Below are 16,032 nucleotides of genomic sequence, written 5' to 3'. Positions count from 1 at the left end.
TGTGAAATATGCGGCTCGGGCCGGTTTGTTGCATGTTTGTGATTGGTCGCATGCAGCAAACTCCGCCCTTTTTATGTGAGCGCGCACAGATCTAGAGTGGACAAGTCTGGATTGAATTAGTGAGTTGAAAGCTGGCTTTATGGTACCGAAAATCTGGAGGGTGGATGTCTGGGTAAGTGAAGCCGGATAAGTAGGAGGAAGCCTGGCTAGGTTCATCCAGCTTTATGGGACAGGACTCTGATTCGGTCTTGTCGTTCCCTCTGGAGTGTTCCACGGCGCCCTCCAGAGGTCAACCCGCGGAACTGCTGCACGCTGACGTCACGTCCGTTCATGGGCTTGAGTTTGGTTTGTTTTTCACAGCACCTGAAGGGAGGGAACGTCGTTCCCTCGTTCCGACTGTCACAACAACCACTGTAATACAAATCCTCACAGTAACACCAGGAATAGATTACTCCCAATAAAACCAGTAATAGAGTACTGACAGTAATCCTAATAATGTTCACATCCAATCGGACTGATTGATTATCGTTATATAATTCGCATAAATTTCGGCTGCTGTTTCTTTCCCTCACTGGCACATCGCCGGCAGGCGGAGCGTGTCTGATGCCTTCACGTCCGTCGGAAATCAAGTGCATTTCCCGACTAATATTGATCTTCTTTCAGGTCAAACTGACAGTTTAATTAGTCATTTTCATATCAATTCAAAATCTGATAACAACAAACAACCTGAATGCAAACCGTGACCGACGATTGGCTGGAGTGGGTGAGGGGACTTCCTGCTCACCCTGAGAGAAAGGGTGAGGAGCTTGGAGGAGAAGCGGGGTTCCTTCACACCTCAGGTGGTCTGGACACACCTCCACACCCCACCTGTCCCGCCCAGAGAAGTCCCGGCATAGACATGACAACCAATGGACCCCCAGAGGAGGCGGTGCCTGGAGACAAGGAGGCGTGGCTGTGACTGATTTAAAGACCCTACACCTGTACAGTAGTAACATACTGCAGACATCAGGTGACTGGAATACTTCTACGTTAGCCATAAATACTTTATTGTCTCATCAACTCTGTGATCAGTACTTGCAGGTCACGTGACTGTGACATGTGCGCGGGTATTTCTACCTGAATTTGCCGTAGAGAACGGGAATTTCCGAGCGGCGCTGAACGTCTCGTCCGGTCCGTGTCGTGGAGCTCCGCCGGACGCGGCGCGGCGCCTCCACCATGGCCCTGCTCCGACACGTCTCCACCGCGCTCACCGCCGCCGTGGCCGCGCTCGGCTCCGCGCTCTTCATCGCCGTCAGCTTCCTGTACCGGAGGAGGGTGTGGTCGCCCCGCGCCGAATACTCCGCGGTCCCGGAGGTGAGACGAGCCGCGCGCTCATTACCGTTTGTCACAGGTACGAACCGAGGGATGACGTCACAGGAGAGCGGTCAGCGCTCAGAGGAAGATGATGATTTTGATGATGGATTCTGATGGATGGATCAATTGTTTTATCTATTGACAGATTAATCTATCAACTAATAGATTTAGTAAGATGGATAGATGGATGGATGGATAGATCTAAACTGTCATGGACCCGACCTCCTTCAGAACCGCCGCCATCACGGCTGAGCTCTATCCAGCCGCTTGGGGACAATGGACTTGGTCTCGGTATTGAAGGGTTGATCCGCGGTGTCAGGAGGAAGAACTGCAGCCTCAGCAGCTCCACAGACGCCCAAGGCCATCAGGGGTCAAAGTTCATGAAAGACCCTGATCTGCATCTAGAACCAGAGCACCAGACCAGGACACAGGACCTGAACATGGAACCTGAACATTTGGACTCTGAAGGGCCTGCAGACTGGTCATGGAGGCCAGTGGACCTGAGACCCTCATGGGTGGGGTTCTTCCGGGTCGGGTCCATAATGTGTTGGACCGGTACCGTTGCCCTCAGCCTCTGACGTGTTCTGAATCTTCCTTTTTTCTCTGCCTGCAGGAAGAAGAGGAGCGCAGGAGGCACCAGGTCCTGGTCCTGGGTCTGGACGGGGCGGGGAAGAGTAGCATGTTGCAGATTCTGAGGTCCGGGGGGGCCCCGGCCCCCAGAAGCTGCCGGCCCACCCGCGGCTTCAGCTTCATGAGCGTCGGCGGCCCCGCCTGCCAGCTGGACTTCCTGGAGAGTAAGACACCTTTGGTTCTGGACCCCATAACCATTCTGCTTGTCCTGACAGCAAGGGGTTGTTCTAGACCAGGTCACTAGTTACTAGGTCAACTAGTTCACTAGTTAACTCAACAGGCAAGAACCACATCACTGAAAAGGTCATAGTTCATCGAATCAGCTGAGCATCAAAAACAAACAGGATGGAGTTCCAGATCTTCCAGGTCCAGCTCTAGTTCTGTTCGGTCTCCCTTCCCCTCTGAGGGAGCAGACCATAAACCACGTCATGTGACGTCTCTGTCGGTTCTCAGTTCTCCAGGTCATGGTTCTCCAAAGCTGTTTAAGTCAATCCACTGGACTTCAAGAAAGGTTCTTGAAGACGTTTCTCCTCTCATCAAGAGGCTTCTTCAGTTCTGGTGGGGTCTGGTCTGAGCAGCCACCGGCGGAACTGAAGAAGCCTCTTGATGAGAGGAGAAACGTCTTCAAGAAACTTTCTTGAAGTCCAGTGGATTGATTGAAGCTGATCTGAGGTTCTGGAGCTGGTGGATGTGGTTCTGGAGCTGGTGGGTGTGGCTCGAACTGGTGGGTGTGGCTCGAGCTGGTGGATGTGGCTCGAGCTGGTGGGTGTGGCTCTGGAGCTTGGTGTCTGATGTTTGTTTCCTTGCAGTCGGGGGAGGGGAGGACCTGCGGCAGTACTGGACCGACTACCTGAGGAGGACTCACATTCTGGTGTACGTGGTGGACTCCTCCGACCGGCCCCGCCTACCAATGGCCAAGGCGGAGCTGCACTGCCTGCTGAGGGCGGAGCCCCAGCTGCCTGTGGTCGTCCTGGGCAACAAGCAGGTAAAACAAACGTCCCGCCTCCCTGGATCAACACTGGTCAAGTCTGATCTGGTCCACTAGCTCCAGAACATTCAGGATCCAGTCAGAAGAACCTGGCGCTCCTTCACACACTTCCTGTGACGTCACAACTCTTGTTTTGATGTTAATCGATCGGAGTCCTTTCACCTTCAAGTTGTAGCTTTGTTAGCGATAACTAGCTTGAATGCTGAGCTTAGCATTGACGTGTAAAACCAAATAATGCTGGCATATCGAGCTAGCAGAGGCTAACGGTGAGGGTGACTGATGGTGGTCCGTTTCCAGTGTCCTGACCTTCTGGTTGGACCCCCCCACAGGACCGGCCCGACGCCGCCGGCGTGTCCGAGCTGCACGAGGCCTTGAGCCTGGGCACCGTGCCCGACGACAGGAAGCTGTTCCTGCTGGCCGCCCGGCTGGGCGGGGCCCGGGCCGACACCCACCCGGTCCTGGACCTCCAGGATCTCCTGCTCCAGCTGGTCTGAAGGTGGAGGGACGAATACACAGGACGCCTGTCTGGTCATGTGACGGCACCAGGAGGAGGAACCAGGAAGCCGTGATGGTTTAGGAACCTGTCTTCAGAGCAAGGGGGAGGAGCCTCCTGAACCGGACCGGGGGCCCGCCTTGGGAGGCGTGTCCATTACGTTCTAGAAGAGTCTGGAGGCGTTGACCTTCCTGATTCTAGAATGTTCTCAACGTTTGTTGTTGTGATGGATCCAAACACTGTCTTCACCGCAGCCGCCCTCTAGGGGGACTCACCCACACCTGGGGTCAGGGGTCAGCTTCATAGGCTCCCAGTGAACACTGAACACGTGACACAACACGCCCCCAACACGCTGTGACATCATCCTGTCTCCACACGTTACAGCAGACTTCCCGTTAGTGTTGACCTCCCTTGTTTGAGACCCCCCCCCCACACACACACAGACCCCCCCCACAGACACACACAGACCCCCCCCACAGACACACACAGACCCCCACACACACCCAGACCCCCCCACACAGGTGTATCGTTGGGGTCCACTAATAAACTTTAATGATTCTGTAGAACCCAGGGACCCCCAGGGACCCCCAGGGACCCCCAGGGACCGGTGGTTCTCTCCTGTACACTGAGGTGTTTGTGTATTTAATACATAACTCTATAACTCCTGTGCTGCTTGTCTGGTTTCTTTGATCTGAACCCATGTGGGGGGGGGGGGGGGGGACGCTAACAGAAACAACATGGAGACAGAACCACTGTGGGTTCAAGGTCAGAACCCCAACAGGGGGGTCAACTCAGGTCCAAGTCATGTGACCGGCCCAGCAGGACGAGTCCATTGTTGTTAGTCTGAAGGTCCAGCAGGAGGTCCACTAGGGACGGTGGGCTGGGGGGGTCCCCTACCGGACCACGGGCTGAGGGGCGTCCCCTACCGGACCACGGGGTGGGGGGCGTCCCCTACCGGACCACGGGCTGGGGGGCGTCCCCTACCGGACCACGGGCTGGGGGGCGTCCCCTACCGGACCACGGGCTGAGGGTCGTCCCCTACCGGACCGCGGGCTGGGGGGCGTCCCCTACTGGACCATGGGCTGGGGGGGGCTGAGTGAGGCCATGAAGGCGTGGTACTGCTCCGGGTGACACCTCTTGTACTCGTTGATCTTCCTCCTGATCTGTTTGGGGGTGTCCTGGTAGTAGTTCTTCTCGTCTCGGGCCATTTCCTGCAGGGACCCAAAGGGACAGCTGAGCACCGAGTCCTACTCCCTCCTGCCTGAGACTAGGACCCCCAACCCTAACCATGACCTCTAACCCCTAAACCTAAGCCCAACACCCAGTAAACCCTAACCCTACCGCCTGACTGAGACCATGATAATACTAATAATACTAATAATAATGATATTAATGACGATACTACTAATACTAATAACTATTACTAATGATAACTAAACTCACAATACTAGTAAGTAATATAAATAGCTAATAATTACAGTGACCCCTCGTTCCTTCCAGGCACACCCTTGAAAAATGAAATCCTGTGATAGAGATGATCTATTTACCTTATTATTCATGGTAATGTAAATGTTTGTGAACCCCCCCACCCTGATATTAAACCACCTTCTATCTGTATTTCCTTTAAAACACTCTGATAGACTGTTTGAAGCACTTTAGTGTTTCACAGAAGTCTGAGACTCACAGAACGTAGAACACTACAGGATGCCGTCAGCCAATAGAATGTGTGTACAGTATCACATGACTGCCTACTAAAAATCCACAATGAGGTGAAGTCACAAGCGTTGATGCACAAATGCATGAGGGTGGACTGTATGGTCATCGAATCTAAAATAATACAGTGGTACCTCTCCTTACGAATGTCTCTACTTACGAAATTTCTCAGCAGGAAAATATTACCTCTAGTTACGAAAAATTTCGACTTACTTAATGTATAAACACAGTATTGGCTGATACTCGAATCTCCCACAGGTTCCTGAATGCAACATTCTCATAGCTGCTCTGCCATTGGCTATTACCTATTACCTATCTTCCTGGCATCCCACTGGCTAAGAGGGATGCCACTCCACCTCTGTGTGGAACTAGAACGGTGATCATGGAGTGTCTCATCATTCGGCCCTCGACCCCTGAGGTGTTCTGATAGTTTAACGTAAATATATTAACTTTTAGAGTATTCACTATGGACCCCAAGAAAGTGACGGAGAAAAGAGGAAAAGAAAAGACGAAGAAAAGAGTTTTTTTGTCCGTACAAACAAATCAAGAGATGATAGAAAAGCATGAAAAAGGGATGCGTTTGGTTGATCTCACCAAAGAATATGGCCGTAATGCATCTACAATCACCACGTTATTAAAACAAAAGGAAGTTTAAGGAGTTTAAGGCGTCGCGTGGGTGGTTGGAGAAGTTCAGGAGGAGGACTGGAATTCACTCTGTTGTTCATGGGGGGGCAAGAGGGCATGAACCAAAGAGGGCAAAAAACAATGAGGACAGCAGTTAAAAGGTAAATGACCATCATTATTATTCTTTGTTCTCTACGTTATACACAACTCTCATTTATTGTGTAATAATCTAATCGTAACATGTATTTGTTACATGTTTTGACGCATTTTGATGCTTTATAAAACATTTATGTCTGAATTTTGGGGGCTTGGAACGGATTAGGGCATTTGCATGGAAAACGCGTCTCTACTTACGTAATTTTCTACCTACATAATTTCTTCCTGAACCAATTAATTTCGTAAGTAGAGGTACCACTGTATTTAATATATATAATCTAAGGCCACATAACCTCAAATAATACATAACAAAACAATATATAATACCATACATTATAAAATAAAGTAAAATAATAAAACATAATGAGCTGAGGTCAAGGCAGGACAGAATCCACCTGACACCAGCTGTTAGCAGCTAGCATGCTAAGGGGGTGTGGTCCAGCACAAGTCAAACTGAACGATGCTCTTTAATGCTCACAGAGCCTGACAGGTGACAGGTCCTCTAGCCAGGGGCCACTCCTCTAGCTGGGGGCCACGCCTCACCTTGTAGTTGTCCCGGTGCTGGCGGATCATGTGCTGGACGTACTGGATCAGGTCACTGGATAAGGTCTTGGAGCTGGTTCCGGGGCGGCCCGCCTCCTCCTCCAGCTCTGTTGGACACAGTTTTACTAGTTAACCCTGGGGGGGGGGGTGACTGGATGAGACGCCACTCAGCTTCAGGGTTAACATCATCTGATGGAGGCCAGAGCTGCTGCTCTGCCAGCTCCACGACAACGAGATGCAAACAAGGCTTTAATGAGTTACTCTTGATGAACTAGAGGCCCCTGGGGGTCCTGGGGGGCCCTGACCCCACGGCAGACCAGGAGGAATCAACACAATCAGAGAAACACCCAGGAGGACACTTACGGGTCAGAACGTAGGGCTTGGTCACGATGCTGACGGGGGCGGCGGCCTCTCCCACCCCCCTCAGGAGCTGAAGAGAGAATAGAGACAGGAAGTCAAGAACCCACCGGTGGATCTGGTGTCAGAACATCAGATGACCTTTAACCTCCCTCAGGTTCAATACCAGCATGTATTCAGGAGCTGACTGACACAAACAGCCCTCTGCTGCCCCCTCCTGGTGCAAACTAGAACTACGGCCCAGATGTTCCAAAAACATGGTTACCTTTGTCAGAACCAACATCAGCCCCCCCACCCCCGTCATGTGAGGTGTGACCACACAACCTACAGCTGCAGCATGTATCACATGACCTGCTCTGAAGAAAACCCTGGTAGAACCCAGTTAGACTCTGGTAGAACCCTGCCTGTACTCACACTCTGGTTCTTTATCGGTAGGGAGCGGTTGGGATCAAAAGTCAGACCCATGTCCTGCAGGTTGCGCGCCATAGACTTCCTGTCATCCCAAGCATTCCGGATCTGAGCACTGATGAAAGAAAAATGTCATCAGCAAAGTTTGGAACCCTGACCCACAAAAAAAAGTTGTGAAGTAAAAAGTTCTTCTGGAGTCTCTATCCAGAGGTGATCCATCTGATTTGATCCAGATCAATGCTGTGATCAATACTGCATCTCTGATGAACATGTAAGCGTGTTTCTGCAGCGAGGTCGAGTTTCCACAAATATTAGGATGTCAATAAAAACATTTTAAGTCTTGAAGTGAAAACAGACAGGATTCTGTGGTGACATCACTGCATTTAACCAGAGCGGTGCAGGACATGTATGAGGACTGTCAGACAGTGGTGAGGTGTGTGTAGGTGTGACAGAGGAGTTCAAGGTGGAGGTGGGACTGCATCAGGGATCAGCTCTGAGCCCCTTCTTGTTGCTATGGTGATGGACAGGCTGACAGACCAGGTTAGACAGGAATCTCCATGGACTATGATGTTTGCAGATGACATTGTGATCTGCAGTGAGAGCAGGGAACAGGTGGAGGAGAAGCTAGAGAGGTGGAGGTTTGTCCTGGAAAGGAGAGGAATGAAGGTTAGCCGCAGTAAGACAGAGTACATGTGTGTGAATGAGAGGGACCCAAGTGGAAGAGTGAGGTTAGAGGGAGAAGAGATCAAGAAGGTGGAGGATTTGAAGTACTTAGGGTCAACAGTCCAGAGCAATGGAGAGTGTGGAAAAGAGGTGAAGAAGCGTGTCCAGGCAGGATGGAACGGGTGGAGGAAAGTGTCAGGTGTGATGTGTGATAGAAGAGTTTCAGCTCAAATGAAAGGAAAGGTGTACAAAACTGTGGTGAGACCAGCGATGTTGTTTGGTCTAGAGACAGTGTCCCTGAGGAAAAGACAGGAGACAGAGCTGGAGGTAGCAGAGATGAAGATGCTGAGGTTCTCTCTGGGAGTGACCAGGATGGATAGGATCAGGAATGAGTACATCAGAGGGACAGCACATGTTAGAGGTTCTGGAGATAAAGTCAGAGAGGCCAGACTGAGATGGTTTGGACATGTCCAGAGGAGAGATAGTGAATATATTGGTAGAAGGATGCTGAGTTCTGAACTGCCAGGCAGGAGGCCTAGAGGAAGACCAAAGAGGAGGTTTATGGATGTAGTGAAAGAGGACATGAAGGTAGTTGGTGTGAGAGAAGAGGATGAGAAGACAGGGTTAGATGGAGGACACTGATTGGCTGTGGAGACCCTGAAGGGAGAAGCCTGGAGGAGGAGAAAGATTCATGAACACTAAATAAAGAACCAGAACACTGTTTCTATGGAGCCCGTCTCGTGTTAGCCTCTGTGCTAACAGCCCCTCCTCCCTCCAAGCTAACGCGCTAACTCACTTCTCTATCCGCGGGTTGTGCTTCTTCAGCAGCTTCTTCTTCAGCTTCTTCCGGTCCCGGTTGTAGTCGAACTTCTTCCTCCGGGCGGACTGCTTGGCTTTCGGCATGTTTCTCCTGCTGCGGGTCTCACCGGCTCACCGGAAGTCTGTCGCTGCGAGGAGCCGCGTGCGTGCAGCGACAGGAAGCAGCAGGCTCATGTTCCGGTCATGTGACTCATGGCCACGCCCCGTCAACTTTGACCTTTCATGTTGGACCTAAATTCGTTTTTTTTATTTTCTTAGACCGTGATTGTTTACCGGATGCCGTGACTTTGTACGTAAATAAACAAACAAAAACTCCTGCACATCCGGTACCGGTCACTTCCGGTCTCGCTGTTCGTTGAAGCTGCTGAAGTTCCGGTCCGGTAGCGGAAGATGACGCTGACCACGTGACGCCGAGCTGTGATTTTAATGGTGAACAAACGAAGCGTTAAAATCATATTAAAAACGATCATCATCAAAGAACCAGAAGGAAACCGTGACGTCATCACCTCTGACAGGCTAATGCTAGGCTAGGAGCAGAGGTCAGAGGTCAGATGGTGATCAGTCAGTCCTGATGTGATGCTGTGATTATTCTGCACAGCAACAGTGAACAATCTTTTTCCTGCACCCTGAATGCACCGTGGTGCGTTCACTGACCGGGGAGCCTTCGAACATATTAGAACCAACCACACGTGTTCATAATCATTAAATTAATTCACGCTATCTTGTTGCTGATTGGTTCATCGTGACATTTATTTATAAATGCGTCTCGTGTCCTGCGGGTCTCGCGCTGCTGCCAGCCAATCAGAGTGGCCGGTCTGTCGTCAGAGAGCATCTGTGAGCGAGTTTCCCTCCTGTGTGACACCTCTTGCTCCTCCTCACCGCGGGGCGGGGCGAGGCGGAGGGGCGGGGCGAGGCGGAGCGGAGGGTGCGGACCGGAACGGACGGGACCGAACGATCCGGAACGGAGGACTGAGTTTCCTCCTCGGCCGGCGGCGGGAGGAGGTGCGGGCCTACCGGGACTACCGGGACCACCGGGACCGGAGCCGTAGAGCGACATGGAGCTGGAGAACATCGTGGCCAACACGGTGCTGCTGAAGGCTCGAGAGGGTAAGGATGGAGACACCCCCCCCTTATTGATCGTTATTGATCCGACAGCAAACAGGATGATGATTTCGGTTCCGTTCAGGATGGTGACTGAACGGAACCGGAACGGAACCGGAACGCTTCACGAACTCTGTTTAGAACTTGGGCAGTGGGGGGTGGGGGTCCGTGTTGATTCAGGTGTGTCCCGTTCAGGTGTGTCCGGTCCCGCCCCGTGAGACCCTCCCCCACGGGCTCGTGACGTCACGCATATGGGTCTCGCATCAGGATCCGGTCAGGCTTCAGGGTCGGGGGCTTTCGCTCAGCATGCTGGGAGTCCCTGCTGGGGGGGGGGGGTGCTGCTGATGCTGCGTCGGTTACCAAACAGGATGTGTGCGCTGTGGCGCAAGTGGTCCTCTTCCGTTTGGCCCGCGGGCCGTTTACATTCACCAGTGAATGTAAACGTGAGCGTGTTGGTAACCATAGAAACAGACAACACAAACAACCCGTCTCATCCACGTAAACAACAACAACAACAGGAGCTGGAGCTCCACTGGGGGGGGCCTCTGGGTACCCTTGTTTGTTTGTTTGTTTGTTTGTAAACAGTAAAGAGAGCAGTAAACAAGAAGCAGAAGGTATACTTTATCGATCCCTGGGGGGAATTACATTTGTGTCAGTGTGAACAGACCCCTGAAACAACCAGGGGGCCTGTAAGCATGCAGTTAGTACACAACAACAACAACAACAACAAGCTGTACACCGGGAGGCAGAGGGACGGGCAGCAGCTTCCTGGAGTGAGCCCCAATAGAGCAGTTTGTAGGGGGGACGGCGCCTTGCTCAAGGGCGCCTCGGCAGTGGCTGGAAGGTGAGCTGACGCCTCCCACTGTCAGATGTTCTGGCGGGAGTGGGAATCGATCCACCGATAGCTGGGAGGGTCTGTCTTCAAGACATCTGCTCTACCCCAAGCACAGTAAATAATGAGTAATAAACTGTAAATAACAAGTTGTAAACAGTAAACAAGCAGCAGTAAACAGTAAATAACAAGCAGTAAACCGTAAACAAGCAGCAGTAAACAGTAAACAAGCAGCAGTAAACAGTAAATAACAAAACGTAAACAAGCAGCAGTAAACAGTAAATAACAAGCTGTAAACAGTAAACAAGCAGCAGTAAACAGTAAATAACAAGTAATAAACAGTAGACAAGCAGCAGTAAACAGTAAATAACAAGCAGTAAACCGTAAACAAGCAGCAGTAAACAGTAAACAAGCAGCAGTAAACAGTAAATAACAAACAGTAAACAAGCAGCAGTAAACAGTAAATAACAAGCAGTAAACAGTAAACAAGCAGCAGTAAACAGTAAATAACAAGTAATAAACAGTAGACAAGCAGCAGTAAACAGTAAATAACATGCTGTAAACAGTAAATAACAAGGAATAAACAGTAAACAAGCAGCATTAAACAGTAAATAACAAGCAGTAAACAGTAAACGAGCTGCAGTAAACAGTAAACAATAAGCAGTAAACGAGCTGCAGTAAACAGTAAATAATAAGCAAGCTGCAGTAAACAGTAAATAACAAGCAGTAAGCAGTAAACGAGCTGCAGTAAACGGTAAATAACAAGCAGTAAACAGTAAACAAGCAGCAGTAAACAGTAAATAACAAGTAATAAAGAGTAAACAAGCAGCAGTAAACAGTAAATAACATGCTGTAAACAGTAAGTAACAAGCAGTAAACAAGCAGCAGTAAACAGTAAATAACCAGCAGTAAACAGTAATTAACAAGTAATAAACAGTAAACAAGCAGCATTAAACAGTAAATAACATGCAGTAAACAGTAAATAACAAGCAGTAAACAGTAAATAAGCAGCAGTAAACAGTAAATAACAAGTAATAAACAGTAAACAAGCAGCATTAAACAGTAAATAACAAGCAGTAAACAGTAAACGAGCTGCAGTAAACAGTAAATAATAAGCAGTAAACGAGCTGCAGTAAATAATAAGCAGTAAACGAGCTGCAGTTAACAGTAAATAATTAGCAAGCTGCAGTAAACAGTAAATAACAAGCAGTAAGCAGTAAACGAGCTGCAGTAAACAGTAAATTACAAGCAGGAAACGAGCTGCAGTAAACAGTAAATAACAAGCAGTAAACGAGCTGCAGTAAACAGTAAATAACAAGCAGTAAGCACTAAACGAGAAGCAGCAAACAGTAAATGACAGCCTCTGCTGTGTTTAATCCAGCCACCTGCAGGACCACCGGGGTCATGACCTCACAGCTCCAGATTATCAAATCACTCTCAGGTCTCATCAGCTTATTGAGGGCCTCCCCCACCCCCATCATCTGACAGACTGCCCAATAACCCCCCATCATCAGAACCACTCCCTGCTTGTAGAACTTATTGATGGGTTCTACACGGGTCAGGAACGCAGTGGTGATCCAGGATCCATGTGTGGACCAATAGCACGTCACTAACACACCGTCACCTGAACACACGTCACCTGAACACACGTCACCTGAACACACGTCACCTGAACACACCGTCACCTGAACTCACCGTCACCTGAAGGCACCGTCACCTGAGCTCACCGTCACCTGAACGCACCGTCACCTGAAGACACCGTCACCTGAAGGCACCGTCACCTGAAGGCACCGTCACCTGAACACACGTCACCTGAAGGCACCGTCACCTGAAGGCACCGTCACCTGAACACACGTCACCTGAAGGCACCGTCACCTGAAGGCACCGTCACCTGAACACACGTCACCTGAAGGCACCGTCACCTGAAGGCACCGTCACCTGAAGGCACCGTCACCTGACCACACCATCACCTGAACACACCGTCACCTGAACACACCGTCAACTGACCACACCGTCACCTTGTGTGTTCAGAATCCGGCGCCCCAAAACACCGTCAACATGGTGTTATGTGCTGCTTTAACAGGTTCTTTATAACAGGTTATATCAGTGTTCTAGTATTATAACCTGTTATAACAGTGTCCTAGTGTTATAACACATTGTTAACTACTAGAACAAACCACGCCCTCTTGATGCCACTCCTTCCTTGTTCTCAGAGGTGTGTGAGAAATGACATGCACTACCTGATCCACTTGGGTGTGTGTGTGTGTGTGTGTGTGTGTGTGTGTGTGTGTGTGTGTGTGTGTCACTAGAACACGTTTCCACACTCCACACGATAAGAACATGCACTAAAGAGGCGTTTCTCCACAGGAGGCGGCGGCAACAGAAAAGGAAAGAGCAAGAAGTGGAAGCAGCTGCTGCGGTTCCCTCACATCAGCCAGTGTGAGGAGCTGCGCCGAGGCACAGGTGAGCACACTGGCCCCGCCCCCGGACGCCACTGGGCAACCCTTCGTCCTCGTGGCTCCTCCCCCTGGTCGCTGCTGGTCAGACCCTCTATCCCTGATAGACACAGTTGCCTGCTGGGATGTGGGTGTAGGCTGTAGACGTGCAGGGCGGTGCAGGTCACAATGTGAAGCTAACATTGTTCTGGTGGCTACATGCTAACGGAAGCTAACATTGTTCTGGTGGCTACATGCTAACGGAAGCTAACATTGTTCTGGTGGCTACATGCTAACGGAAGCTAACATTGTTCTGGTGGCTACATGCTAACGGAAGCTAACATTGTTCTGGTGGCTACATGCTAACGGAAGCTAACATTGTTCTGGTGGCTACATGCTCTCATGGGGGTCGTAGCGTTTGCTGCAGCTCCGTCCAGATCTTTAACCCTTCGGCCCCCTCTGGAGAACGCTGAGCCTTTTGGGCCTGTGGCGCCGATCAGGTGAAGACACGTGACCCAACAACCCACGCAGTGTGGCCGGCTAACGCTCACTGCTAGCTGCTAGCGCTCTCACGCTAGCAGGTGATTCGTCTTAGAGTGAAGCGCAAAATTGGTGAGGAGGCGGCGCACAGGAAGAGGAGGCGGCGCACAGGAAGAGGAGGCAACGCACAGGAAGAGGAGGCGGCGCACAGGAAGAGGAGGCGGCGCACAGGAAGCTGTGGCCTGAGCTCAAAGAGGAAGCTGCTGGTGGTTTGGTTCCAACCAGCAGCTTGAAGCTCTCACTATGGGGGGGCAGATTTACCTCCAGCAATTCACGCTAATAATTACCACGGTTAGGTGTGGGGCCCCTGGGTCAGTGTGGGGACCCTGGGTCAGTGTGGGGGCCCTGAGTCGGTGTGGGGCCTCTGGATCAGTGTGGGGCCTCTGGATCAGTGTGGGGCCCCTGGGTCAGTGTGGGGCTCCTGGGTCAGTGTGGGGGCCCTGGGTCAGTGTGGGGGCCCTGGGTCAGTGTGGGGGCCCTGAGTCGGTGTGGGGCCTCTGGGTCAGTGTGGGGGCCCTGGGTCAGTGTGGGGGCCTTGGGTCAGTGTGGGGCTCCTGGGTCAGTGTGGGGCTCCTGGGTCAGTGTGGGGGCCCTGGGTCAGTGTGGGGGCCTTGGGTCAGTGTGGGGCTCCTGGGTCAGTGTGGGGCTCCTGGGTCAGTGTGGGGGCCCTGGGTCAGTGTGGGGGCCCTGGGTCAGTGTGGGGCTCCTGGGTCAGTGTGGGGCCCTGGGTCAGTGTGGGGGCCCTGGGTAAGTGTGGGGCCCTGGGTCAGTGTGGGGGCCCTGGGTCAGTGTGGGGGCCCTGGGTCAGTGTGGGGGCCCTGGGTCAGTGTGGGGGCCCTGGGTCAGTGTGGGGGCCCTGGGTCAGTGTGGGGGCCCTGGGTCAGTGTGGGGGCCCTGAGTCAGCTGCTGAGAGATCTCTGCTTCTGTCTTGAAGTTGGATGCAAATTAGCCTCGTTTGCATTAGTGCAAAGAGATGGCGAGGGGCGGAGCCAACAGGAGCAGCAACAACCAGCGAGGTGCAGGGATGGGGGGAGGGCACCTGATGCTGATGAAGGTGGAGGACAGGGGGCGGGGCCACTCTGGCGGTTGGCTCAGGGGACAGTCGTGGGCGGCAGGAAGTGTTGAGACACTGGAGGAACCACTTCCTGCTTCTCTAGGAGAACTTCTTCTTTTCACCCGTCGTTACTTTTCATCATGTTTTCTCTCTGTTTGAGCAGTAGAGGTGTGGGCGTGGCCTCCTGCTGACTCTTGTGGGCGTGGCCTCCTGCTTCAGACCGGTTCTCTATTTGCATTGATGTGAGCGCAGATGGAAATCAGCTGGTCCTCGGGCGTGGGGGGGCAGGGGGTGGGCAGGAGATGTGAGCCTAACCCTGTGGCGCCGGGTGGCCCCAGCTGGGACAGACCGTTCTGTTCTCGTTAACAGAACTTTAACGTCCGGTCGTGGAACCGCTTCTGGCTGCGGTTCCAGCTCGGGCCACTAGGGGCAGCCCTGAAGGGCTAGGCGTCACACGTGTGCGTGTTGGATGTCCCACAGCCTGTGAACGCCTCTCTGTCTGCAGACAAGGACTACCGCAGCCTCTGTGAGCGCCAGCCAATCGGACGCCTGCTCTTCAGAGAGTTCTGCCAGACCCGCCCCGAGTTGCGGCGCTGCATCCGCTTCCTGGACGCTGTGGTGAGGAGACGAGTGTCTGCTGGCACATTGCCATGGCAACCAGCCTGGGGGTGGATGAAGCAAATGGAGCGTGTGCTTGTGGGGGGGGGGGGGGTCGTCTTCATCATCTGCTGATGTCAGCAGCGATGAAGACCTCTGTGGTGTGGCTGAAGGTGGGAGGCGTGTCTGGTGTTTCTCTGCAGGCGGAGTTTGAGGTAACCCCCGACGACAAGAGGAAGGAATGCGGCCAGAAAGTCCTGGAAGACCACTTCAAGCCCCAGGTAGCTGCTGCGTTCAGGGGCCGTCTATCAATCAATCAATGCTCAATCAAACAATCAATCACGGACCTCTGGTAGCGTCTGTCACGGTACCAGAGGTCAGGATGAACACGTGTGTTGATATGAAGTCAGTGTGAACATGTGTGTGAACGTGTGTGTGAACATGTGTGTGAACGTGTGTGTGAACGTGTGTGAACATGTGTGTGAACGTGTGTGAACGTGTGTGTGAACGTGTGTGTGAACGTGCGTGTGAACGTGTGTGTGATCCTGTGTGTGTGAACATGCGTGTGAACGTGTGTGTGAACCTGCGTGTGAACATGCGTGTGAACGTGCGTGTGAACGTGCGTGTGAACGTGTGTGTGAACGTGTGTGTGAACATGTGTGTGAACCTGCGTGTGAACATGCGTGTGAACGTGTGTGTGAACGTGTGTGTGAACATGTGTGAACG

The 16,032-nt window shown here is 51.9% G+C and overlaps 3 protein-coding genes across 5 annotated transcripts in view; 2 read left to right on the top strand and 1 right to left on the bottom strand.

Annotated features, from left to right (window-relative positions):
- The first annotated feature begins 986 nt into the window (after positions 1-986).
- arl10 (ADP-ribosylation factor-like 10) lies at positions 987-3,951 on the top strand. Of its 3 annotated transcripts, none has more exons than XM_068330677.1 (5): positions 1,229-1,390; positions 1,499-1,868; positions 1,967-2,147; positions 2,793-2,968; positions 3,301-3,951. In XM_068330677.1, exons 2-5 carry the CDS (start codon positions 1,545-1,547, stop codon positions 3,463-3,465), a joined length of 846 nt encoding a protein of 281 aa, XP_068186778.1. In that variant the 5' UTR covers positions 1,229-1,390; positions 1,499-1,544; the 3' UTR covers positions 3,466-3,951. The 3 variants fall into 3 exon arrangements, with proteins under 3 accessions (XP_068186780.1, XP_068186778.1, XP_068186779.1); XM_068330678.1 differs by having other exon boundaries at positions 1,289-1,353; XM_068330679.1 differs by lacking the exon at positions 1,499-1,868 and having other exon boundaries at positions 987-1,353.
- A 168-nt stretch (positions 3,952-4,119) lies between these two features.
- On the bottom strand, positions 4,120-8,915 carry nop16 (NOP16 nucleolar protein homolog (yeast)). Its single transcript, XM_068330681.1, has 5 exons — positions 8,725-8,915; positions 7,272-7,380; positions 6,864-6,930; positions 6,501-6,607; positions 4,120-4,675 (listed from the first exon to the last, which is right to left on the bottom strand). The coding sequence occupies exons 1-5, from the start codon at positions 8,829-8,831 to the stop codon at positions 4,532-4,534; spliced, it is 534 nt and encodes a 177-aa protein (XP_068186782.1). The 5' UTR covers positions 8,832-8,915; the 3' UTR covers positions 4,120-4,531.
- A 751-nt stretch (positions 8,916-9,666) lies between these two features.
- grk6 (G protein-coupled receptor kinase 6) overlaps positions 9,667-16,032 on the top strand; it is a 12,378-nt gene continuing 6,012 nt past the window's right edge. Inside the window, exons 1-4 of the mRNA XM_068330748.1 lie at positions 9,667-9,854; positions 13,048-13,143; positions 15,215-15,327; positions 15,510-15,587. Coding sequence (XP_068186849.1) covers positions 9,803-9,854; positions 13,048-13,143; positions 15,215-15,327; positions 15,510-15,587 — 339 coding nt within the window. The 5' untranslated portion in view covers positions 9,667-9,802. The remainder of the gene's footprint in view (positions 9,855-13,047; positions 13,144-15,214; positions 15,328-15,509; positions 15,588-16,032) is intronic.

The sequence above is a fragment of the Antennarius striatus genome, chromosome 13, assembly GCF_040054535.1.
Source record: "Antennarius striatus isolate MH-2024 chromosome 13, ASM4005453v1, whole genome shotgun sequence".
NCBI classification, from domain to species: Eukaryota; Metazoa; Chordata; class Actinopteri; order Lophiiformes; family Antennariidae; genus Antennarius; species Antennarius striatus.
This window is presented reverse-complemented; position numbering and strand designations above follow the sequence as displayed.